This window comes from Mustela lutreola, chromosome 4, assembly GCF_030435805.1.
Source record: "Mustela lutreola isolate mMusLut2 chromosome 4, mMusLut2.pri, whole genome shotgun sequence".
NCBI classification, from domain to species: Eukaryota; Metazoa; Chordata; class Mammalia; order Carnivora; family Mustelidae; genus Mustela; species Mustela lutreola.
The window spans coordinates 97,086,532-97,112,786 of record NC_081293.1 but is presented as its reverse complement, the minus strand read 5'-3'; the positions used below and the strand labels follow the sequence as shown (position 1 = coordinate 97,112,786).

The following is a 26,255-nucleotide window of genomic DNA, read 5'->3' as shown; positions in this document are numbered from 1 at the left end:
AAGTTTAATCGGCAGTTTAATTGGATTTTGCCAGCTGAATACAAAGGAGACAACATCATCACCAATAATAATAAAGTCTCATTGGGAACCTTCTTACTCACAGCGCAGCATCCGTATTACCAGGAATCAGGCAAAGCATCTTCACAAGATGTCTATTTAGAGACTCGGATGCATGTGAAAGTCTTAGAAATACCTGAGTGGTGGCCAAGTGAAAACAAGAAAAATAATCAAGGATGTTACTGGGGTGATCTAAGAGCATTGTAAAGGCACCAAGATTGTTGGCAGAAGAAATGACTGGATCAAAGGAAGAGATGCACAGAGCCATATGCGAATGACTGTCCAGGGGGTCATAAGATGACCTGGAAGGCTTGGAGTCCTGCTGGCGACTGAGGCAAATGTCTGAAGGGTGATGGGATTGGTGTTCTTTTAAGGGAAGGAGGTAGTTGTGGTTGTCGCATCCAGACTAGTCTCTTTAGCAGGCTATACCAATCACACGGGCGATGCTGTTGCTGAAGAAGCTATGGTTTGACGAGGAGCACACAGAACCCCGTGAGCTCCCCCAAGACCTGCTGCAGACAGTAGAGACTGGGAGAGAGATGGTCTTATCAGAAACAGAAAGAGCTGAGCAGGCTTCCGTTAGATCCACACGCCAGCACTCTCCTTAGGGCACAGAAGCAGTATGTTGTGAAGCATTTAGCATAAAGGTGGCCACCCAAAGATCTATGCTTGCACTAGCAAGCACAGTAATTCTGCTTAAGAGTAGAGAAATTCACTGATCTCAAAGAGAAGCAGAAAAGAAAAAAGGAGAGAAGGAGGAACAGAAACAACGGGAGATTCATATGCTCTTCAGGATAATGAAACTCCCGAGTAGCAGCCCAAGCATATGGTGAAGAGAGATGAAGCCTCCTATCCAAGACTGTACAAGATTTTTCTGTAAAGATCTCACCGATTTTCCTTGAAAATGTAAAGTATAGTTTCCTCTCTTTGTGACTCTATTTGTGAATGGATCTTCGTTGAGACTGGCGAGAGGCTGAGGTTTCAGGAGGATCATGAGCCCCCAAAGCAGAGGAGGACATGCAAATACAGGGTCCTCGGATGTTGAAGAAATTTGAGAGAGAGTTTTGGATAAGCGCAGGTTATGAAATTAGGGGGATTATGATGTTAATCCTATATACATAAAGGGCATCAGCCCCACTGATTACTATCTTACACAATAAAACACATTCTTTTTGAAGACCAGCCAACTGCTTTCTCTGCACTCTCCTATCCCATCCCCCACAACCCCCCTGTCATTATCAATATAACTGAACATCTAAGAAACATTCTGGGGTACCTGGGTGGCTCAGTGGGTTAAGTCTCTGACTTCAGTTCAGGTCATGATCTCAGAGTCCTGGGACTGAGCCCCACATTGGGCTCCCTGCTCAGTGGGGAATCTGCTTCTCCCTCAGCCTCTCTCTCTCAAATAAATAAGATCATATATAGAGAGAGAGAGACACACACACACACACACACGTGAACATTATGTAATTATTATACCTTGGGCTATGTGTTTCTCAAGGGCAAGGGCTATGTGTTTCTCTAATGGTAATGGAAACAAAGGAAGCACTGAAATCTACAAGTTCTTTTTAAAAACCGGAATTCTTGCAGAGCACCTGGGTGCTCAGTTGGTCAAGTATCCAACTCTTGATTTCAGCTCAGGTCATGATCTCAGGGTTGTGAGACTGAGCTCCAAGTTGGGCTCTGCACTCAACACAAAGTCAGTTTGTCCCTCTCCCTCCCCCTCCTTGTTCTCTCTCTCTTCACGCCACCCCTTCTCTAAAATCAATCAATCAATCTAAAAATCTGAAAAGCATCCATCAATATATTCTACAAGTAGCAAAATGACTATCTCAATGCTATATACTTTTGTTTAGCTTACTCATTTTTTAAAAAGTTGGCAAAGAATAGGGAGGAAACAACACAAGTGGATAATCAACCTGAGAAGTTAAAAATTACATGTATGTAAAATAAAACACAAATCAAGGATCACTATTTTTCAGAAATTTATATTCATGCATTCAAGGTCTGTGATATTTCAGGTGGGGTTCAACAAGAATTCAGGAGAGTGAACGGGGTACCTAACTAATTCCTGAGACCATCGGGGTCCTCCATTATAGACTTTAAGCTCAAAACTCAGACAACTCAAATTAGATGCAAAGCTATAATTATTTTAGAAAACTGAATTATAATTATCCTGGCACTCACCCATAAAAATATTTCCCAAATCTATTTTAAAAATTAAAAACAGACCAAGGTCTAGAAGCATATCTAGGATCCATCTTAGTACGCTAGTTTCATTCAAGCTGAATTTGCATTTGTTCCTTAATCACAGTGCTGAACCTGTCCTCCACCAAGAGGAAACAAATTAATTCTGAGTTCCTGAGGAAAGATTCTAGTAGATCTTCTCTTATTTCTTGCAGATAATAAAGCTATAATCAACTAGATCAAATAAGCACAATATCCACTTTATGTGACTGGAGCAGTTCAAGCAGGAAAAGTATAGTTCTGTCTTTACAGAATACATACATGCGCACACACATACATACACAGAGTATCTTTTGCCTACCATAATAAAAGCCAAGGATTCTAAATTTCTTTTTACCTCACAGTGAAATAACCGAGAGCATACCCAAGGTGCCAGAGCTCTCACTACAAACACTCAGGAGGGACAGTAGAGGTCTATACCAAATTTTTTAAAAGACGTTCTTTAAAAAAAATAAAAAAAATAAAAATAAACTATAAACCTTATACAAGAACATAGTGAACACCTCCCATGTGATGTGATGTAAAATTATACTGTAAAGCTTTCCAAGTCAAACACATTTTCTCCACACACCAAAAACTGAAGACTGGACTTCCATTATTAGCAATGAATTTCCAGGTGTTCCAACATTGCCCTCTGCTAAAATGCCTGGGAGAGGGACTTCCATCGTCAACAATGAGGATCAGTTAGTCAATGCAACCCATCAGCTAGGAGCAGGTCTGAAGGAGACGGTGTGGGTTGGAGTACAAGAAGGCACTGGAATCCTAGCACTCTCCAGTCAAAGGCAGCAGATCTAAAAGATAACTCTACAAGGAGGCAGATCAGAGTTGGGATCCATCTACTCAATTCAGGTATCAAATTTGCTATCTGAGAAGAGAGAAGGCTAAAACTGGTGATCTCTAAAAGGTGCAAAAGCTCCAAAATGGCCACAGTAAAATTTACCCCTTCATTCAACGGATATTAATATGGTGCCTGGAATGTGCTTCTGGTGGAAGCGAGAAAGGATACAGTGATGAAAAAGACATCTCTACTCTCAAACCTCCAACATCTGACAGAGGACATAACAAATACAGCAGGACATACTACAACTGAGTCAAGCAAAGGTTAGGGGTTTGGAGGAAGAGTTAGAGTTTTTGTTCTCATTTTTGTTTGTGAAGGATCACAGTTCCCTCACATATTCATTCACACTAGCCAACGTCAAGAATTTCTAAGGACAAGTTTAGACACTTAATAAAGAACAGCAGTTCCCGAACCATCTGCTTTGCTCTGAAAATAAAGATCCGTCACACGCAAATTTTCATTTTACTCCAACCCTGTGAGAATATTATTGTCAGCTGGGGTAGGTAACATTTGGTTTATAATTGACATGGTGAACAAACCATGCTTTATAAAATGGCTACAATCAGTGCTTCTTTGGGGCGAAAAAATAAATAAATAAACCATCATATGAGGCCAAAAGTCACTCACTTTCAGCAAGTTCCTTTGATCCATTTAAGTGTCCTGTTACTAATCTTCTGACAAAGAAATGTGCAAAACACTGAATTTAAAATGAACAACAGGACCTTGTTACAGTCAGACAAAGATATATAACAGAATATCCTGAAAGGATTTTTTTTTTCTTACAAAAGGAAATAATCTCCCAAACTCATATCATACAAAACTGCAGATCAGAGCAGCCCAACACTCGCTGTGTGTATCAATCCTACCTGGTAAGGAACGATACTGCCGTGAGCCGTGCCCCAACGTTTTGCTTCCTTTTGGCCAATGAGATAATTAGCAGCTACCTGGGTCAAACATGCCACCTGCCAGGAAAAAAAAAAAAAAAGGAGTTTACCCACAATCACAAGCAGAAGGTTATACTACGAAAGTTCTCATTTGAATTCACTTCATGTCATTGCAAAAAGAGAGAGAAGCAACTCCAAGCAGATCAGAAAACATACAGGCATCACCGTACAAAGAAAGGAAGAGCAGTATTACATTATCGCATGAGATTAAGTATGAACAGCACTCGGCGCTCAAAAAGATCACCTGAAGACAGAGGTCGACCCAACAGATAAAAAAAACCCTGGGCCAGCCTTTAGCGTCAAGACCACAGCAAAATACATCGGCAACTGGTATGTTCCTCTCCCCTCTTCACCCACATCCTTTTACTTTCTGTCAAGATGACAAAAAAAGAGCCTGTGTCATCACTGAGCAGCTGAACCAGTCATGAACCATATTCCTCCAAGTTTCTCATTTTGTGACAAAAACAACAATAATAAACCTCTATTTGTTTAAGTCCGTTCAGTCAAGTTTTCTGTTGCTAGCTGCCCACAGCATCCTTAATGGACACACAGAGTCCAAATTATTTGACTTGTGAAAATTCCTCAGTGATTCATCCTCATTTACACAAAAAGTGCTCTCCCTCCCTCAACTTAGTCCTAAACCCATAGCCTCATTATTGAAATTATTTCAGTTTTCAAAAGCCCTAGACCTATTAAAGGGGTCATCTAAAGCCTTAAGGTCAACCTCTGACTCCTGCAGTATTTTATACACATCGCTTAAAAACCTACAACCATCCAATTCCATATGGGGAGAACAGGAGGAGAATGAACTCCATTCCCGGTGACCCGCCACAAGGAGCTTATGTTCTCACGAACACCCATGACACCAAGGGCCCCAAACTATGAAAGACAAACCTAATAACAACCTTCCATAGTTTCCAGGAAAAAAAAAAAAAAAAGCTTCTGGCCTCATAACATAATCATGATATACCATGGGCTCATTTTTCCCATCCTAGATCATCAGATGTGATGTGGCTCCCAAGCCAGCAAGTCACACAGATCCCAAACTGAGTTCGGCTGCTGGAACAACTCCAGGGATGGTTTTTTAGGACTTGCAGAGGCAACCTGTGATTGGCCTCTACCTGGTCCGGCAGCTTGCCTCCCACATAGCCTATCTCCATAGGGCTCAGCCTGCACGAATCTCCTTAGAGCAGCAGACATTCTCCTTTACTTTATTCTTGGGATTTACACTCACTTTTATGTTCATTTACTGCTCTGTTGAAATTGGAACTGCCTTATGGCAGCTGGTTCGGCTGTACTGCCCAGGTGGCAAAACTAATAAACTTTGAGTCATCCACTTCTGGACCTCCATCTGGTCTCGGGCATTTGAACCATGGAGCATTCCAGGGCTGCCTGGGGCTGCCTAGTGCTAATCACCATTTCACAGATCACTTCTGTGTCTTTCAAAATGGAAAATCAAATCAACATTTTGTAGTAAAAAATGCACTGGATGGGAAGTCCAGTTTCACGGTTTTTCATTTCTGTCAACTCTAAGTAGTTGTACAACTGTCGGTATTTAATTGAAATACGTCAACCTTCAGACACATTCTCTATAAAATCTTGGGCATTTGACCAAAAGGGATGGTTCTCAATCTTTTTTTTTTTTTTTTTAAAGCAGAACTCCTGTATCAAACCGAATTAATGCATGAAATCCTAATATGTGAGCAGGTTAATACCCACAGTGTTCTGGTCGAAGCAGAAGCAGGCCTCCAATGTCACAATGTCACCCTGGGCATCATAAACACAGAACACAATTTGCAAAGTAATAAATGGTCTTATATTTGCTTCTAAGGTCTACACCTCTGACTATTATTCTTAATAGTCTGGCAGATAATAGAGATGCGGGTATAGTCATTTTCCCATAAAAGCTCTTCTTGAAATTGGGGAGATTTTCTCAAGTCTGAGGTTTTTCTATAAGAAAGGTTTTTCTTTGATCTACCTCTGTTGGGAGTGGGAATCGGGGCTGTTCCCTTTGAAATAAATTCTGGTGCTACTGGGGGGCCAATGAGTCACATTAATAAAGGTAATACTTTACAAGCAAAGAATCATAAGAAGCTTGGTATCTCTACTTTTTTTAATTTCAAAATCAGCTGATAGGCAATAGACCAACATCAGCAGAGCTACAAGTGGAATGGGGCACCTGGGTGGCTCAGTCAGTTAAGCATCTGCCTTCCTCAGATGATGATCCCGAGGTACTGGAATTGAGCCCCACATCAAGCTCCCTGCTCGGTGGGGAGTCCACTTCTTCCTTCCCTCTGCCCACCCCCACTCATGTGCACACACTTTCTCTCTCTCTCTCAAATAAATAGAAAAAAGTTTAAAAAAAAAAAAGAGGTAGGACTGACTGGATGATCACAGGTTAACCTGTGAATCCTAAACTGATCTGAGATGCTTGACAGGAGTAGGTATGGGCTGGATTCTGGGCTGGAGATCAGCCTGACTGCCTCATTTCTGGTCCACGACCTCTTTCTTTCTTCTCAATTTTGACTTCTGTGTTTCTGACCCTACCTTGCTAAGCTGTATCTTTGACAACTATTTCATAAAAGCAGCCCTATTCAGAGTAAGTTTGAACGGACAATCAAAACTCATCTCATAGGCTATTTCTAAATGGGATGCCCTATCAATTTCCTCCACAGTGGTAACTCATGAAAACAAAATGTATTTCAGAACCAGTAGGCTCCCACTGGGCAGAAAGGTTAGATAAGGTTTTTAAACCATGGCCACTCAAAAACAAAGTGTGATTCTTCAGTATTCAGAGGCAAATCTGGGGGTGGGGGGAGAATTCTATTTTAAAAAAAAAGAGAGAGCAACAGGGCTAAACTTAGCAACCCAGTGTTTAAAAGGGGCTTGCAAATCTGAGAGTAATCTACTATTTACAATGAAGTATTTTAAGGCAGCAGAAGGGGGAGAAAGTCAACAGTTATGACGTGATTCAGTATGAAAAATCAGGCTTCCTGGCAATTAATGACAAATTTTCCACAAATCAAAGGAATGCGGGATGTGACTTTTAGGTTAATAACTACATACTGTATATCCATTCTAAATATTGCATTAGATCATTACTTTCATCTCATAAACTTAGGCTCATTATTTCATCATGTGGATGCTATATAATTTACTCAGAATGTTGCCTTTATATGGTTTCATCTAAACAAAAAGGCTAACTTTGGTTTAATAATAATCATTCTGACAGCAAAACTATTATTTTAGATAACATAGTGGGTCCTGGTATCCTATGTGTCTAACCAGAAAACCAATGGATGGTCAAAGTGGATCTCAAAGGGCACAGCCCCAAAAGACATGAGGAAGAATACACCCAATTATTTCCCAAAGCAGCCCCATGCTCTCTGCCACCCCATGGCTCACTTCTAGCAAATGAGGAACAAGCTGCAATAATAGAACCCTTCATCTCCAAAAGGACAAACAAGTATGATGGGTAAAGTGGGGAAAACAATACTCAAACTCTGGTCCATGACATCATTACTGGTGGATGTTTCCCTCCTGCTCTCTTGCATATTCTGGCCTCCACGTGAGCTGCGCTGAACACCAGTCACGCTTCGCTTCTGCACCTGCCCATCTCTCCATCCACTCTTACACAACCATTTCCATTAAGTCCCCCTCATCACCAAATCAAAACACTATTTTCCTTGCCTCTGAACAAACACAACACCTTAACCTACCTATTCAGGCTGCACTCTCACAGTCTACCCTGTACTACAACTACAACTACCCTGTACTACACGTACAAGATGGCAAGCTAAGAAGACCTAGATCAGTGGTTCCTAAACCTAGTTGTACATCATAATCACCTACAGAATTCCTCGTTCCCGCCCCAGGCCTACTGAATCTGACTCTCCAGGGGTGGAGCCTGGGGGAAAAAAATAACTTAACTAATACATCATACACAGCACACCAGATCTGAGAACCAAAACCTCAGGAAAATCTAGCCAAACCCCTTAATATTAGACATGGATAAAGAAAGAAACAGAGAAGGAAATAACTTATCTGAGGTCACAGAGCTTGCTAATGACAGCGCTTTAAACTACAGTGTCCTCCTCCACGCTCCAATATTACTCATAGCTGATCCTTTCCCTCCTTTTAAATTGGAACTATTCCAAGGTAAGAACTGCGCACTGCAAATCCTTCATACGTTCTCACAGGGCCTAACGTAGAGTTTCTACAGTAATTTTTTTTTAACACACAAATGAAAATAGTGATTACTAGTTTCTTTATTCAACAAATATGGAGTGCTGCTTTGTAAAAGGTATTATGTTAGGTACTGGGTATGCAACAGTAAATGGAAAGATGCAGTCCTGCCCCCTTTGTACTCAAGAATAGTGGAGAAGACAACTAAATAGTTACAGGAACTGCCATGGGAAAAGTTTAAAAACAAAAAGAATAACACGTGTGAAAGCCATAAGGCAAGATACTGGCATACAGGAAAGAATACAAAAAAACAGAAAAGGAAAAAAAATCTGAAAGTACCCCCCAAAGTAACTAAAGCATGACAAGAAAAAGATGGGAAATGAAATTGGAGAGGTTGACAGATCATGCCACCTCCTGCAGGTCATGAGTAAGGAAGGACTCATTCTCTGCACACTTTTTAGAATGATCATTTTGGTTTTTTTAAGTCATCTCTATACCCAACGTGGGGCTCGATTTTACAATCCTGAGATCAAAAAATGCATGCTCCAATGACTGAGCCAGCCAGGTGCCCCTCACCATGATCACTTTAAAATCAAGAACTATAGCACATCATCCTTCTATTAAAAAGTTATAGAGCTTCCCACTGAATTTGCAATTAAATCCAAAGAATGGACTGAATAGAGACAAGAGAGAAAAGGGACCAGTTATGGAAATTGTGCAGGTCCAGGCATAAGCTGATGATAGCTCAGACTAGGTTGGTGGCAGTGGAAACAGAAAAATTAGTGGGCTTAACATATATGTTAGGGACAGACTGGACAGAACATGTTTCTGCCTGAATATCTGGGTCAGCTCTGAAGGCCTCAACAGAAATAACGAAGTCAGAGAGAGGAACGAGGTGAAGGGAAAGAAAATAAGAAACCATCTTTGCATATGTTGAATTGGAGATGTCTGTGAGACAGGGCTGGAGTCGTCGGCATATAGAAAGTATTCAAAGTCATTCCCTAAGGGGAAAATACAGAGAAAGAAGAAGAAGAAATCAGAAATAAGATAAAAGAACATAAGCCTCCATGTCAAAAACAGCCCTTCCTCTAATCATAGTTACGGCCAATGATGCAAGTACAAACTACCTGTGCCAATACACCCCCAAATGGGGTAAGTTAAATAAACTGCAATATCCATATGTAATACCAGACAAAGTAGGCATTCAAATGATACGACAGAAGAACATAGTCCCATGTGGGGAAACGTTTACAATTTTTTCCAACTTTTATTTTAGAACAGGTGTAGATTTACAGAAAACTTACCAAGATGGTAAAGAGTTCCGATATACTCCACACCCAGTTCCCCTATTACTTTTCTTTTTTTCTCAGCTTGGCTGTATTTTTCCTTTATTTTTTAAATTTTAGTTGACACAATGTTACATTAATTTCAGGTGTGCCACATGGCGATTCAACTTCTCCACACTTACGCTGTGCTCACCATAAGTGTAGCTACCATCTGCCACCAGACAACGCTACTACAGAACGACGGACTGTATTCCCTACTGCGCCTTTCATCTCTGTGACTTATTTATCCCAATTCCCCTATTATTAACATCTTACCTCAGTGTGATCTGAATTTTACAATTAAAGAGCCAACACTGATGCATTATTATTAAAGTCCATATGTTCAGATTTCCTTAGTTTTTAATGTTCTTTTCAGTTCGCAGATCCCATTCAGCGTACCTATCACATTATATTTAATCATTGTCTCCTTAGGCTACTCTTGACTGTAACAGTTTATCATACATTCCTTCCTTCTGATGACTTTGACAGTTTCAAGAAGTACAGTTCAGATATTTTTGGAGGATGTTCCTCGAGGGGGATTTTTTGATATGTCTTTCCCATAATTAAAAAATTATGGGTTTAATTTATGGGGCATGTGAATTTGGGGAAGAAAACCCACAAGCGTAAGATTTTCATCATATTATATCCATATTATATCCAAGTTAAAAAACAGTGGACAGGACTTATCACTATTGGCGTTGACCTTGATCACCTGCCTGAGATGGTGGCTATCAGCTATCTCCACTGCAAAATCATTCTATTTACTTCTCCCCCTTTCCACACTGTACTCTTTGGAAGGAAGTCACCAAGCACAGCCCACACTTAAGGGGTGGGGAGTTGTGTTCTTCCTTCTTTTTTTTTTTTAAGATTTTATTTATTTGAGACAGAATGAGTGAGAGAGAGCATGAGAGAGGAAAAGGTCAGAGGAAGAAGCAGACTCCCCAAGGAGCTGGGAGCCCAATGCGGGACACGATCCTGGAAGTCTGGGATCATGACCTGAGCCAAAGGCAGTCACTCAACCAACTGAGCCACCCAAGTGCCCTGTGTTCCTCCTTCTTGAGAATGAACTGTCCCCATAAATTATTAGAATTCTTCCCAGGAACTTTGTCTCTTTTCTCCTATTCATTTATTCAATCATTTATTTACATCAGCCCAGAGCCATGGTATTTGTTTTATACTTTGGGTTATAATCCAATACTACTCTATTTTGTTGCTCAAATCATTTTGTTCTGACCACTGGAAGCTCTTTTCAGTTGGTACCTGTGTCCCTCTGACACACAACCCATCATTGTGAGGATTTTTTTGTTTTTAGCACTTCCTTTTGTGGCACTACAAAATGCTCCAGGCTTATATTTATTTGTTTTTAAGATTTATTTCTTTGAGAGAGACAGCACAAGTGGGGTGGAAGGGAAGAGGGCGAGAGAGAAAGAGAATCTCAAGCAGGCTCCTTGCTGAGCACAGAGCCAGATGTGGGACTCAATCTCACAACCCTGATCCGAGCTGAAACCAAGAGTCAGAGGCTCAACCGACTGAGCCACCCAAGCTCCCCCAGGCTCATCTGTAGATGTCATGTTCCAGTCTTACAATAAAGCATAAAAAAGAAGGGGAGTCATAAGGTAAAGAAAGGGAATGTTTATCTTATTTTTGTATTACAAATTTTACTTATTTTAGTGTCAACCAGCACCTCATTCATTCATTCACTTATTCAAAAATCTCAGTATCGGAGGAACAAGATGGCAGAGAAGTAGAAGACCTAAATATCACCAGGTCCCAGGAGTTGAGCTAGGTAGTTATCAAACCATTCTGAACACCTACAAACTTAACAGGAGAGAGAAGAGAAGAGCAGCAATTCTAGGAACAGAAAATCGACCACGTTCTGGAAGGTAGGATGTGCAGAGAAGTGAATGTGAGGCAACATTCATGGAGATAGACTGTGCAGGGAGGGGCCGGCTCACGGCACGTGGTAGAGCAGTGGACCACAAAATCGGAATGTTAAGAAGTCCGCTTCACTGATGGACATCACTCCAGAGGCTAAGCGGGAAGTGGAGCCCATGCAGGGACAGTGTAGTCTCAGGACCAGCAGGGTCACAAAAAGACCAGGGGTATCTGAGTGTGTCAGAACTATTGGAGTGGGAAAGAAGGCTACAGAGGCAGAGCCAAGGAGAGGGCTCTCAGCTCAGTATTACCTTAAAACATGATCCAAGGCACAGTCAGGCCACTGCTCTTCAGGCAGGGACCCAACAAGTAGCAGATCCAGGGAGATTCACCTTCCTCCTCTGGGAGGAGTGCTCAGGCATCAGTTGGGTTTGAAGCTCCAAATGGGGCGTTGCACCAGAGACAGAAACACTTAGTCAAGGACAGGTGAGCATGGAGTAGGGCTGGAGACCATGGAGACAGGAGGGATTGACTGCTTTCCTCTGAGGGCACACAGAGGAGTGGGGCCCTAAGCTCTTGGCTCCTACGGGCTGCAGATTGGCAGCCCTTCATTTTCATTCCTGTCCTCCAAAGCTGTCCAGAAAGTGTTCAGGGAACAAAAGCTCATGAGACCAAAACCAAGCAGATTACTCAGCCTGACCCCTGGCAAGGGCAGTGCAATTCCACCTCAGGCAAAGACATTTGAGAATCATTACAAAAGGCCCCTCCCCCAGAAGGTCAGTAAGAACATCTGGCCAAGACCAAGTTCACCCACCAATGAGAACTGTGGAACTCAAAAGCTAAGAGAAAACAACACATAGAATTCATGGCTTTTTCCTATGATCCTTTAGTCTTTCAAAGTTAAATTTTTTTCATTTTATTTTTTTCTTATTCTACTTTTTAAATTTTTCCTAATTCCTATTTTAACATTTTTAAACTATTTTATTTTATCAACATCTTTCTAAAATCATTTTAATTTTCATTGTTATAATCACTTTTGATCCCTTCATTGTATTTAACTTTATTTTTTGTATACATATGGGTTATTTTTTTCATTAAAATTTCAGGATATAATTTCTTCTAATAGATCAAAATATACCCTAATTCTAGCACATGGCTTTGTTCTAGTCTCCATCCTGATCACATTCTTTCCTCTTTTCAACCAACTTCTTATCTTATCAATTCCTTTTTAAGAATCTTTTTAAATTTTCATCTTTATGGTCATATTCCACCTTTCATTATGTTTTCCCTTATTTTTCTATAAATGTAAGTTTTTCTTTCTTTAAAATTTTGGGAGGTAGTTTCTTCTACAGACCAAAATACACCCAAAATCAAGTGTGTGGCTCTGTTCTATTCAACAGTTTAATTACATGTGTATATATTTTTTTCTTTTTTACCCCTCCCCCCTTCCCAGTTTCAGATATCTTCTGATTTGGTTAGTGTATATCTTTCTGGGGCTGTTGCTAACCTTTTAGTATTTTGTTCTCTTATTTATCTAACTTATCTGGATAAAATAACAAGGTGGAACAACGCATCACAAAAAATAAATAAATAAATAAAAGAACAAGCAGCAGTACTGATGGCTAGGGACCTAATAAGTATGGACATTAGTAAGATGTCAGAATTAGACTTCAGAATGACGATTATCAAGGTGGTAGCTGGGCTTGAAAAAAGCATGGAAGATATTATAGAGTCCTTTTCTGAAAAAATAAAATCCCTTTCTGGAGAAAAAGAAGAACTAAAATCTAACCAAGTTGAAATAAGAAGAGTTATTAATGAGGTGCAATCAAAAATGGAGGCTCTTACTGCTAGGATAAATGAGGCAGAAGAGAGAATAAGTGATATAGAAGAGCAAATGATAGAGAATAAAGAAGCTGAGCAAAAGAGAGACAAACAACTACTGGACTACAAGGAAGAATTTGACAGATAAGTGATACAATAAGACAAAACAATATTAGAATAATTGGGATCCCAAAAGAATAAGAAAGAGAGAAGGGGGCAGAAGGTATATTGGAGCAAACTATAGCACAGAATTTCCCTAATGTGGCAAAGGGAACAAGCATCAAAATCCAGGAGGCACAGAGAACACCCCTCAAAATCAATGAAAATAGGTTACTACCCTGACATCTAATAGTAAAACTTACAAATCTCAGTGACAAAGAGAAAATACTGAAAGCCATTTGAGATAAGAGGTCTGTAACAGACAATGGTAGAAATATTAGGTTGGTAGCAGACTTCTCCACAGAGTCCTGGCAGGCCAGAAAGGACTGGAATGATATATTCAAAGCAAGAAAAAATATGCAGCCAAGAACACTATATCCAGCTAGGCTGTCAATGAAAATAGAAAGAGAGATAAAAAGCTTCTAGGACAATGAAAACTAAAAGAATTTGCGAACACCAAACTAGCCCTACAGGAAATACTGAAAGGGGTCCTCCAAGCAAAGTGAAAGCCAAAAATTACCAGATTAAAAAGGAAAAGAGACAATATACAGTCACAGTCACCTTACAGGCAGTACAATGGCACTAAATTCATATCTTTCAATAGTTACACTGAATGTAAATGGGCTACATGTTCCAGTCAAAAGATACAGGATATCAGACTGGATTAAAAAAAAATACACATCAATATGCTGTCTATAAGAATCTCATTTTAGATCCAAAGACACCTCCAGATTTCAAGTGAGGGGGTGGAAAACAATTTACCATGCTAAAGGACATTAAACAAAAACTGGGGTGGCAATCTTTTTATCAGATAAATTAGATTTTAACCCAAGGACTATAATAAGAGATGAGGAAGGACACTATAGCATACTTAAAGGGTCTGTCCAACAAGAAGATCTAAAAATTTTACATAGATATGCCCCTAACATGGGAGCAGCCAATTCTATAAACCAATTAATAACAAAATCAAAGAAACACCTTGACAATAAAACAATAATAGTAGGGGACGTTAACACCTCCTCCTACTGAAATGGGCAGATCATCTAAGCAAAAGATCAACAAGGAAATAAAGGCTTTAAATGACACACTGGACCAGACTGACATCACAGATATATTCAGAACATTCCATCCCAAAACAACAGAATACACATTCTTCTCTAGTGCACATGGAACATTCTCCAGAATAGATCACATCCTGGGTCACGTATCAGGTCTCAAATGGTACCAAAAGATTAGGATCATTCCCTGCATATTTTCAGACCACAATGCTCTGAAAATAGAACTCAATCACAACAGGAAAGTTGGAAAGAACTCAAATACATGGAAGCTAAAGAGCATCTTACTAAAGAATGAACCAGGAAATTAAAGAAGAATTGAAAAAATTCAAGGAAAAAAATGAAAATGAAAACACAACTGTTCAAAACCTATGGGACACAGCAAAGGCAGTCCTGAGAGGAAAGTCTATAGAAATACACCCCTTTCTCAACAAACAAGAAAGGTCTCAAGTATGAAACATAATCCTACAATTAAAGGAGCTAGAGGAAGAACAGCAAGTACAGCCTAAACCCAGCAGGAGAAGAGAAATTATAAAGAGCAGAAATCAAGGAAATAGAAACCAAAAGGACAAATCAATGAAACTAAGAGCTGGTTCATTGAAAAAATTAATAAGATTGATAAACACCTGGCCAGAGTTATCAAAAAGAAAAGACAAAGGACCCAAATAAATAAAATCATGAATGAAAGAGGAGAAATCACAACCAACACCAAAGAAATACAAACAATTATAAGAACATATTATGAGCAACTATACACCAGAAAATCTGACAATCTGGAAAAAATGGATACATTCCTAGAGACATATAAACTACCAAAACTGAACCAGGAGAAATAGAAGACCTGAACAGACCCATAACCAGTAAGGAGATTGAAGCAGTCATCAAAAATCTCCCAACAAACAAGACTCAGGGGCAGATGGATTTCCAGGTGAATTTTACCAAACATTTAAAGAATTAATACCTATTCTCCTTAAATGTTCCAAAAGATAGAAATGGAGGAAAACTTCCAGACTCATTTTATGAGGCCAGCATGACTGTGATCCCAAAACCATACAAAGACCCCATAAAAAAGGAGAATTACAGACCAATATCCTTGATGAACATGGATGCAAAAATTCTCAGCAAAATACTAGCCAATAGGATCCAACAGTACATGAAAAGGATTATTCTCTGCGACCAAGTGGGATTTATTCCTGGGCTGCAAGTTTGGTTCAACATCCACAAATCAATCAATGTGATACAACACATTAATAAAAGAAAGAACAAGAACCATATGATACCCTCAATAGATGCTGAAAAAGCATCTGACAAAGTGCAGCATCCTTTCTTGATCAAAATTCTTCAGTGTAGGCATGGAGGGAATATACCTCAATATCATCAAAGCCATATATGAGAAACCCAAGTGAATATCATTCTCAGTGGGGAAAAACTGAGAGCTTTTCCCCTAACGTCAGGAACACGGCAGGCATGTCCACTATCATCACTGCTATTCAACATAGTATTAGAAGTCCTAGCCTCAGCAATCGGACAACAAAAAGAAATAAAGGGCATCCAAATCAACAAAGAAGTCAAACTCTCACCCTTTGCAAATGATATGATACTTTATGTGGAAAACCGAGAAGACTCTACTCCAAAACTGCTAGAACTCATACAGAAATTCAGTAAAGTGTCAGGATATAAAATCAATGCACAGAAATCAGTTGCATTTCTATACATCAACAAAAACACAGAAGAAAGAGAAATTAAGGAGTCAATCTCATGTACATTTGCACCCAAAACCATAAGATACTTAGGAACAAACCTAGCCAAAGAGGCAAAGAATCTGTACTCAGAAACCTATAAAGTCTGAAAGAAATAGAGGAAGACATAAAGAAATGGAAAAACACCATCTGTACCCCAATGTTTATAGCAGCAATGGCCACGGTCGCCAAACTGTGGAAAGAACCAAGATGCCCTTCAACGGATGAATGGATAAGGAAGATGTGGTCCATATACACTATGGAGTATTATGCCTCCATCAGAAAGGATGAATACCCAACTTTTGTAGCAACATGGACGGGACTGGAAGAGATTATGCTGAGTGAAATAAGTCAAGCAGAGAGAGTCAATTATCATATAGTTTCACTTATTTGTGGAGCATAACAAATAGCATGGAGGACATGGGGAGTTAGAGAGGAGAAGGGAGTTGGGGGAAATTGGAAGGGGAGGTGAATCATGAGAGACTATGGACTCTGAAAAATAATCTGAGGGGTTTGAAGTGGCAGGGAGGTGGGAGGTTGCGGTACCAGGTGGTGGGTATTATAGAAGGCATGGATTGCATGAAGCACTGGGTGTGGTGAAAAAATAATGAATACTGTTATGCTGAAAATAAATAAAAAATAAATTTAAAAAAAGAAAGAAAGAAAAACGTCCCATGCTCATGGATGGGAAGAACAAATATTGTGAAAATGTCTATGCTACCTAAGCAATCTACATGTTTAATGGACTCCTTATCAAAATACCACCAATTTTTATCAAAGAAATGGAACAAATATTCCTAAATTGATATGGAACCAGAAAAGACCCCAAATAGGCAGAGGAATGTTGAAAAAGAAAACCAAAGTTGGTGGCATCACAATTCCAGACTTCAAGCTCTATTAAAAAGCTCTAATCATCAAGACAGTAGGGTACTGGCACAAAAACAGATACATAGATCAATGGAAGAGAATAGAGAGCCCAGAAATGAACCCTCAACTCTGTGGTCAACTACTCTTCGACAAAGCAGGAAAGAATGTCCAATGGAATAAAAGACAGTCTATTCAACAAATGGTGTTGGGAAAATTGGACAGCCACATGCAGAAGAATGAAACTGAACTATTTCCTTATACCACACACAAAAATGGACTCAAAATGGATGAAAGACCTCAATGTGAGACAGGAATCCATCAAAATCCTTGAAGAGAACACAGGCAGCTGCCTCTTTGACCTCAGCCACACCAACTTCTTCCTAGAAACATCGCCAAAGGCAAGGGAAGCAAGGGCAAAAATGGAACTATTCATTGAGATCAAAAGCTTTTGCACAGCAAAGGAAACAATCAACAAAATCAAAAGACAACTGACAGAATGGGAGAAGATATTTGCAAATGACATATCAGATAAAGGGCTAGTATCCAAAATCTATAAAGAACGTATCAAACTCAACACCCAAAGAACAAAGAATCCAATCAAGAAATGGGCAGAAGACATGAATAGACATTCTGGCAAAGAAGACATCTAAATGGCCAACAGACACATGAAAAAGTGCTCCACATCACTCGGCATCAGGGAAATACAAATCAAAACCACAGTGAGATACCATCTCACACCAGTCAGAATGGTTAAAATTAACAGGTCAGGAAATGACAGGTGTTGGCAAGGATGCAGAGAAAGGCAAACCCTCCGGTGCAGCCACTCTGGAAAACAGTATGGAGGTTCCTCAAAAACTTGAAAATAGAGCTACCCTATGACCCAGCAATCACACTACTGGGTATTTACCCTAAAGATACAAAATGTAGGGGAATGTGCACTCGAATGTTTATAGCAGCATTGTCCACAATAGCCAAACTATTTAAAGAACCTAGATGTCCATCAACAGATGAATAGATAAAGAAGATGTGGTGTGTGTATGTATATATATATATGCATATATATATACACATGTACATGTATGTGTATATATGCATATATATAATAGATAATAGCTAAAGATGTGGTGTGTGTGTATGTATATATATACACATACATGTATGTACACACACACACACACACACACACACATATATACAATAGAATACTATGCAGCCATCAAAAAAGAAATTTTGCCATTGGCAATGAAGTCCATGGAACTAAAGTGTGTAATTCTAAGTGAAATAATTCAATCAGAGAAAGACAATTATCATATGGTCTCTGATACCAGGTATTTGAGAGGCAGGGCAGAGGGTCGTGGTGGGTAGGGAGGGAAAAAAATGAAAGAAGATGGGATCTGGAGGAAGACAAACCATAAGCACCTCTTAATCTCTAGAAACAAAGAGGGTCGGGGTGGGGGGAAAGGGAGAGGGTAGCTGGGTTATGGACATTGGGGAGGGTATGTGTTATGGTGAGTGCTATGAAGTGCGTAAGCCTGATGATTCACAGACCTGTACCCCTGGAGCAAATAATATATGTTAATAAAAAATAAAATTAAATAAATAAATAAGATTTTCTTAAGATCTCAATATCACACCTACCTTGTGCTAGAAACTGTTCGAGGCACAGGGGATGTAGCCATGAACCAGACAGACAGGGCTGCGCTCTCACAAAGCTTACATTCCAGGGTAAGGTACATTCAGGCATAAATAAACAGGAAAATATCAAGAAATGATAAGAGGGCTTTTTTAGACTAGCAGGTTAGTAAAAGCCTCTTGGAAGATGTTACACTTCACCTGAGACCTGTAGAAAGCATGTGAAAAATCTAGGGCAATGTTTCTAGGCAACCACATCAATTAAGAGACTTAACAGCAGTAAAAATTTATTGTATTTCAGGGGCACCTGGGTGGCTCAGTGGGTTAAAGCCTCTGCCTTCGGCTCAGGTCACGATCTCAGGGTCCTGGGATGGAGCCCGTATCAGGCTCTCTGCTGGGCGGAGATCAAACAGCGAGCTGCTGAATGGCAAAACTATGACTGACACACAGGTCATTCTACTCTCCAACCCATCCCTACATGAACTCACCTCCTTACCTCCTCACTCTCTCTATTCAACGTCTCGACTCCCACTCCCTCTCATCCTCGTAGTGCCTGGTTTCACGTTCTACAACCTTCATCATATCCTTGGCTTCACACTCTATATTCCCTGCACAGGTCCCCAAATCACTCAAGTGGACTGGAATCCCTACACAATCATTGAGTTGTCCTCTATATCTGCTGACACAGCACGTCATTAACTGGATCAGTCATTCTCCCTTTCTTCTGCTCAACTTCATTCATTCACTAACTATAAAACATCTTCTGGGGAAAATACATTTAAAAACAAATGAAGGGACCAACATCCATAGAGAAGACACCTTTTAAGACTTATCCTCCCATCAGAAAGAACTGTTAAGATCTTGACATCTTTTTCATCCTAACACCATTACTTTACATTTCAAAATTCCTTAGGCAATTGAATCTGCCACACTTTGTCCCTCACAGCTTAAAGTAAATGGAGTCCTGCAGAATCATAGAGAAGGTACTGAGGCTGTCCCATATTGAAAAAAGAATAAGAATTCTACCTATTCATACCACATTTACCACATTAAGCTGGCCACGATCCTGAACAAGTTTTACAGGACTGTTCTACCTTGGTAAAGAAAAATCTGTCATTAAACCTCCTTTTCTAGCAGGAAAACCTCTACGGATAAACATGACCTTAATTATTACATAATACTTATGATTCAAAGATTTCTGCTTTGCAGCAACCATGTCTTGGCTTCTATTCCAAAGTAATTAGAAATAAACTTCAACCGATAAACATTTTACTTATAAACACTGAAAAAAATCAGTAGAGCTGTTATGTAATTTTAAAATCTCTATTTTTATTTGTTTAGCAAAGGAAAAACATATTATCAAATCCTTTTCTTCATGGCAATTTTTTAACTTAATGAAACATACACATTTCACATTCCTCTAAACTATCATTAATCGTAGTCAAATCATATTGAGGTTTATTTTATGTACTGAACGCAGAAGAAAAAAATACTTGCATTATACTCAGAATAATTTTGCCAGTCCATCTGAATCAAAATCAGACAGGAGGAAACTGGGTATCAAATGCCAGAAGGTAAAAAAAAAAAAAAAAAAAATGCCAGAAGGTAAGACCAGACAACACAGAGAGACAGAATTTCAAAAGCATGTTTAGGATAATACATCAAACATATTTCTTACCATTAACTACTGACCCAGTCAATCATTTCACTCAGAAAGTGGTTATAAATAGCTAAAAGGAAAAAAATGTGATGAGTAAGTGGAAATAGAGAAAAGTAGCATTTAACGACCTGGTTTACTTATTTAGTCCCATGATGTCTTCAGTTTCAAATGTTTTCTTCAATATGTTTTTGCATTTTAAATAACTTCATGCTTTAAAATATTTGTATTTGGGGCACCTGGGTGGCTCAATCAGTTAAGTGTCCGACACAGTTTCACTCAGGTCATGACCTCAGGGTCCTGGGATCAAGCCTCACCTTGGGCTCTGCACTCAGGGAGTCTGCTGGAGATTCCCCCTTTACCTCTCTGCCCCCAACTCATACACATTCTCTCTCTTTCTCTCTCAAATAAACAAATAAATCTTTAAAATATTTGTTTTTAGGGGCACCTGGGTGGCTCCGTGGGCTAAAGCCTCTGCCTTCAGCTCAGGTTATGATCCCAGGGTCCTGGGATGGAGCCCCGCAATGGGCTCTCTGCTCGGCAGGGAGCCTGCTTCCCCCCTCCCCCGCACCCCAGCCTGCCTCTCTGCCTGCTTGTGATCTCTATGAAATAAATAAATAAAATATTAAAATATTTGTTTTTAAAAACAAATGAATACACAAACAAAAAGCAAAATCAGACCTCCAAATACAGAGAACAAACCAAGGGTCGCCAGAGAGAAGGGGTATAGGGGGTGGGCAAAATGAGTGAAGGGGAGTGGGAGATACAGGATTCCAGCTATGGAATGAGGAAGTCACAGGAATAGAAGGCACAGCATAGTCAGTGATTATGGTGACAGATGGCAGCTACACTTGTGTTGGGCACAGGCTGCGAACAGAGAAGTCGAATCACCTGCTGTACACCTGAAACCAATGGAATGTTGTATGTCAACTATACTCAAATTTTTTTTTAATTTCTGTTTTAATACATTGTGCTGCAACACTAGTTTTATTTTTTTATTTTTAATTTTTATTTTTTATTTTCAGCAACCCTAGTTTTAAAAAGAAGTTATGAGAAATGAAAGTTGCTTTTGTTTATTGCTTCCTTCATGCATTCAGCACAAATATTTAATAAGCCCTTATTATATGCAAAGCACTTTGTCAGGTGCAGTCACAGATCCCAAAGTCATCAAAGGGGGGTTTTCTGTCTCAAGAAAGTTAAAATCTATAATTTAAAAACAGAAATAATCAGTCCGACAAGATACTTTTAAAATGATATCAAATTGAGATAAAAAATGACATTTGAGCTGACCCTTTGATAAAGAGAATGTAGTCATGTAAAAACAGTGAAAAGGGTCTTCCACATGAAAGAAATACTATAGGCAAAGTCACGACAGAGATGGGAAAGTATTGGTTCTGAATGAATGAATGAATGAATGAACAAATAAATGAGTGAATGAATGAAAAATAAAAACAGGGGGTCGCCTCGGTGGCTCAGTAGGTTAAAGCCTCTGCCTTCGGCTTAGGTCAAGATCCCAGAGTTCTGGGATCGAGCCCCGCATCAGGCACTCTGCTCAGCAGGGAGCCTGCTTCCTTTCCTCTCTTTCTGCCTGCCTCTCTGACTAATTGTGATCTCTATCTGTCAAATAAATAAAATCTTTAAAAAAAAATAAAAAATAAAAAATAAAAACAGGGCATTAGATTGGATGAACAGAAAGGAGATCATAATGATCATTAAGATGCAATACAGTAAAGCAGTAAAAACAAAAGCAAGATTAAAGGGAGCTAAGGAATGAATGAAAAGAACACAGGAGCCACAAGAGTACTTTTGAGGCTTGTGTAAAGGAAAAGAGAAGGGGGGCGCCTGGGTGGCTCAGTGGGTTAAAGCCTCTGCCTTCGGTTCGGGTCATGATCTCAGGGTCCTGGGATCAAGTCCTGCATCGGGCTCTCTGCTCAGCAGGGAGTCTGCTTGCCTCTCTCTCTGCCTACTTGTGATCTCTGAGTGTCAAATAAATAAAATCTTTAAAAGAAAGGAAAAGAAAAGGGAAGGAGAGAGAGTGGACCACAGCTCACACATGTTAAGCAGGAAGATAAAACCCTAAAGTGCATTTAATTATGCAAGCAAAAGGGATAATTATAGGTGTGGAGTCTTAAGCAAGATAGACAAGGATAAGAAAGGAAGTACGAGTGAAGGAGTTATGATTAAAATATCATCTCTCAGTGCCGTCTACCCTAAATAACGGCTAAGCTGCAGTCATTGCCTCTTCTGGCTCCGTCCATTAGGATGCAGGCTTCATGAGGGAAAGGACTGATGTAATTTGTTTGCTTCTCTCCCCAACAGCAGAAACACTGCCTGAGAGATACCGTAGGCCCTCAGTAATTACTCAGTTCAGTAATTACTGAACACAGTTTTCCTCTAATTTGGGAGAAGAATCTTTTTAAGATTCTTAAATTTATAATTTTATAATTTTTTTAAGATTTTAGAGAGGTAGGGGCATATGGAGAGGCAGAGGGAGCAGGAGAAAGTGAAAAAGAAAATTTGGAGGCAATCCCCACAGAAAAACAGAATAGTAGAAGACATCTTCACAGAATGTGAAGAACAGGTTGAGATTTGCCTCGTTGTCCCTCTAAATACTAACTCTGCCCACCGGAGTCACACACAAGTCCATTCACTCTTTTTTACCATGTACCAAGTGGATAAGCAGAAAGGCCCAGCTAGAGATCCACGTCAGGGCCCGAGGCCTCATCTTCAGGGTAAAGTAAACAACAAAAGTGGCCCAGAGAGAAAAAGGGAATCTTAGGAGTCAAGACCTCACTGGGCGAAAAGTGAGTAGATGATGCTCGTGACTTACGAATGGGTGGAAAGAGGAAACTACAACTCTTCCCTTAAGTCAGAATAGCCTGGGGTGGGAGAGAGGTGAGTCTGTAACAGGGGTACCGATAGGTCCTAGGAGGGAATTCAGAGGCTAAGAAGTTGACTAAAGGCCGACTCCCACTGACCTGGTTGATGTCTCTCAGTGTTCCACAGAGCCTAGGACACCTGGGTGGCTCAGTCGGTTAAGTGTCTGCCTCTGGCTCAGGTCATGATCTTGGGTCCTGGGATCGAGCCCCTTCACCAGGCTTTCTGATCAGTGGGGAATCTGCTTCTCCCTCTCCCTCTGCCCCTCCTTCCCCACCACTCCCCACTCATGCCCTCTCTTTAACGCTCACTCTCTCAAAGAAATAAATACAATCTTTTAAAAAGAGAGAAATTAAGGAATCGATCCCATCTACAACTGCACCAAAAACTATAAGATACCTAGGAATAAACCTAACTAAAGACATGAAAGACCTGTACTTTGAGAACTATAAAACACTGATGAAAGAAACTAAACATGACACAAAGAAATGAAAAGACACTGGAAGAACAAATATTGTTAAAATGTATATACTATCCAAAGCAATACTCAGATTTAATGCAATTCCTATCAAAATATCAGCAGCATTTTTCACAGAGCCACAACAACCCTAACATTTGCATGGAAACACAAAAGACCCTGAGTAGCCAAAACAACCTTGAAAAAGAAAAGCAAAGCTGGAGGCATCACAATTCTGGAGTTCAACGTATATTATAAAGCTCTGGTGAGCAAAACAGGATGGCACCGGCACAAAAACAGACATACAGATCAATGGAACAAAATAGAAAACCCAGAAATAAACCCACAACTATATAACTAATCTTGCACAAAGCAGGAAAGAATATCCAATGGGAAAAAGACAGTCTCTTCAACATGTAACAGTGTTGGGAAAAGTGAAACAACATGCAAAAGAATGAAAGTGGACCACTTTCTTATACCACACACAAAAATAAATTCAAAATGGATTAAAGCCCTAAATATGAGGCCTAAACCATAAAATTCCTAGAGAACACAGGTAGTACTCTTTGATAACAACTGTAACAACTGCTTTCTAGGTATGTCTCCTGAGTCAAGGGAAACAAAATAAAAAATAAACTATTGGACCTACATTAAAATAAAAAGCTTCTGCAAGCGAAGGAAACAATCAACAAAACTAAAAGGCAACTTATGGGGACGCCTGGGTGGCTCAGTGGGTTAAGCAGCTGCCTTTGGCTCAGGTCATGATCCCAGTGTCCTGGGATCGAGTCCCACATCGGGCTCCTTGCTTGGAAGGGAGCCTGCTTCTCCCTTTGCCTCTGCCTGCTGCTCTGTCTGCCTGTGCTTGCACTCTCTCTATCTCTAACAAATAAATAAATAAAATCTTTTAAAAAATTTTTAAAAATAAATAAAAGGCAACTTGTGGAATGGGAGAAGATATTCGCAAATGATGCCTCTGATAAAGGCTTGGGATCCAAAACATATAAGAATGTATCAAACTCAATACCCAAAATACAAATAATTCCATTTTTAAAATAGGCAGAAGATATGAACAGACATTTTTCCAAAGAAGACAGAGGCCAACAGACACATGAAAAGATGCTCAACATCATTGATAATCAGGGAAATACAAATCAGAACTACAAGACATCACCTCACACCTGTCAGAATATCAACAACACAAGCTACAAGTGAGGTTGGTGAGGTTGTGGAGAAGGGAGAACCCTCCTGCACTGTTGGTGGGAATGCAAACTGGTGCAGCCACTCTGGAAAACAGTATAGAAGATTCCATCCAACAAATGGACTACTTGGTATCTACCCAAAGAACACACAAAAACAGTAATTAGAGGGGATAAACATATCCCGATGTTTATAGCAGCATTATCTACAATAGTCAAATTATGGAAACAGCCCAAGTTCTGACAACAGATGAATGGATCAAGAAAATGTGGTACACACACACACACAGGTGCGTGTGCATACACATGCTGGAATGTTACTCAGCCATAGAAAAGAACGTAATCTTGCCATTTGTAGTAACAGGGATGGAGCTAGAGAGTGTAATGCAAAGTGAAATAAGTCCGTCAGTCCACAGGATTTCACTCATATGTGGAATTTAAGAAACAAAACAAATGAGCAAAGGGGAAAAAAAGAGAGAAAGAGAGAAGCAAACCAAGAAACAGACTCTTAACTATAGAGAAGAGACTGATGGTTGCCAGAGGAGAGGCAGGCAGGGGCTGGGGGACAGAGGTGATGGAGACGAAGGAGGGCATCTGTGATGAGCACAGGCGGTTGTGTGGAAGTGCTGAATCACTATACTCTACACCAGAAACCAATATTACACTGTATGTTAACGAGCTGGAATTTAAATTAAAAAGCTAATTAATTAATTAAAGTTAAGCTCAGAGAGACATGCCGTCACTGGCCTTGACGACCCAGTCTGCATGAGCCCAGCAGCCACAGGAACACTATTCTGCCAACAACCTGAAAGGGCCTGAGAGAGGACTCTGAGCCCCAGGGGAGAGCCACAGACCTGCAGACACCTTGACTGTGGGCCTTTAAGACCTGAGCACATGATCCAGCCTTTCCTGGACTCTTCTCCCACAGAAACTATGAGATGATAACTTTGTGTTATTTCAAGCCACACTCATGTTAATTTACTGTCGCAATAGAGAATTAATACAGGCTGAAGCCATCAAAGTAGATGACTATGCTGGGTACTGAGAGGAAAAGCAGAGGACAAGGGCACAGCACTGGAGTCACCCAAGGAGGGGACAAAAAAAGAATAGAACTGTAAGGAATCTAAGGGTAGTAAGTAGAACAGAAAGTTGTGGTGTTTAGAGGCCAAAGGAGAAGCAAGTCAGAAGGAATTGTAGTGAACATGTGTCAAATAAGCCAAGGGAGGTCAAGAAGGAGGACAGTGAGAATCCCGGACTCAACGAAAAGGAATTAGCCTCCAAAGGCAGTATTTGTCGGAAGAGTGACGAGAGGGGGTATCATAAC

The 26,255-nt window shown here is 40.0% G+C and overlaps 1 protein-coding gene across 15 annotated transcripts in view; it reads right to left on the bottom strand.

Annotated features, from left to right (window-relative positions):
* SUGCT (succinyl-CoA:glutarate-CoA transferase) overlaps nucleotides 1–26,255 on the bottom strand; it is an 811,293-nt gene that overhangs the window by 600,328 nt on the left and 184,710 nt on the right. For 14 of the 15 annotated variants that reach the window (XM_059170572.1, XM_059170564.1, XM_059170578.1 and 11 more), the window contains exon 9: nucleotides 4,009–4,104. The exons of the other annotated variant lie outside the window; for it this stretch is intronic. In XM_059170572.1, coding sequence (XP_059026555.1) covers nucleotides 4,009–4,104 — 96 coding nt within the window. The remainder of the gene's footprint in view (nucleotides 1–4,008; nucleotides 4,105–26,255) is intronic. 15 annotated transcript variants of the gene reach the window in all.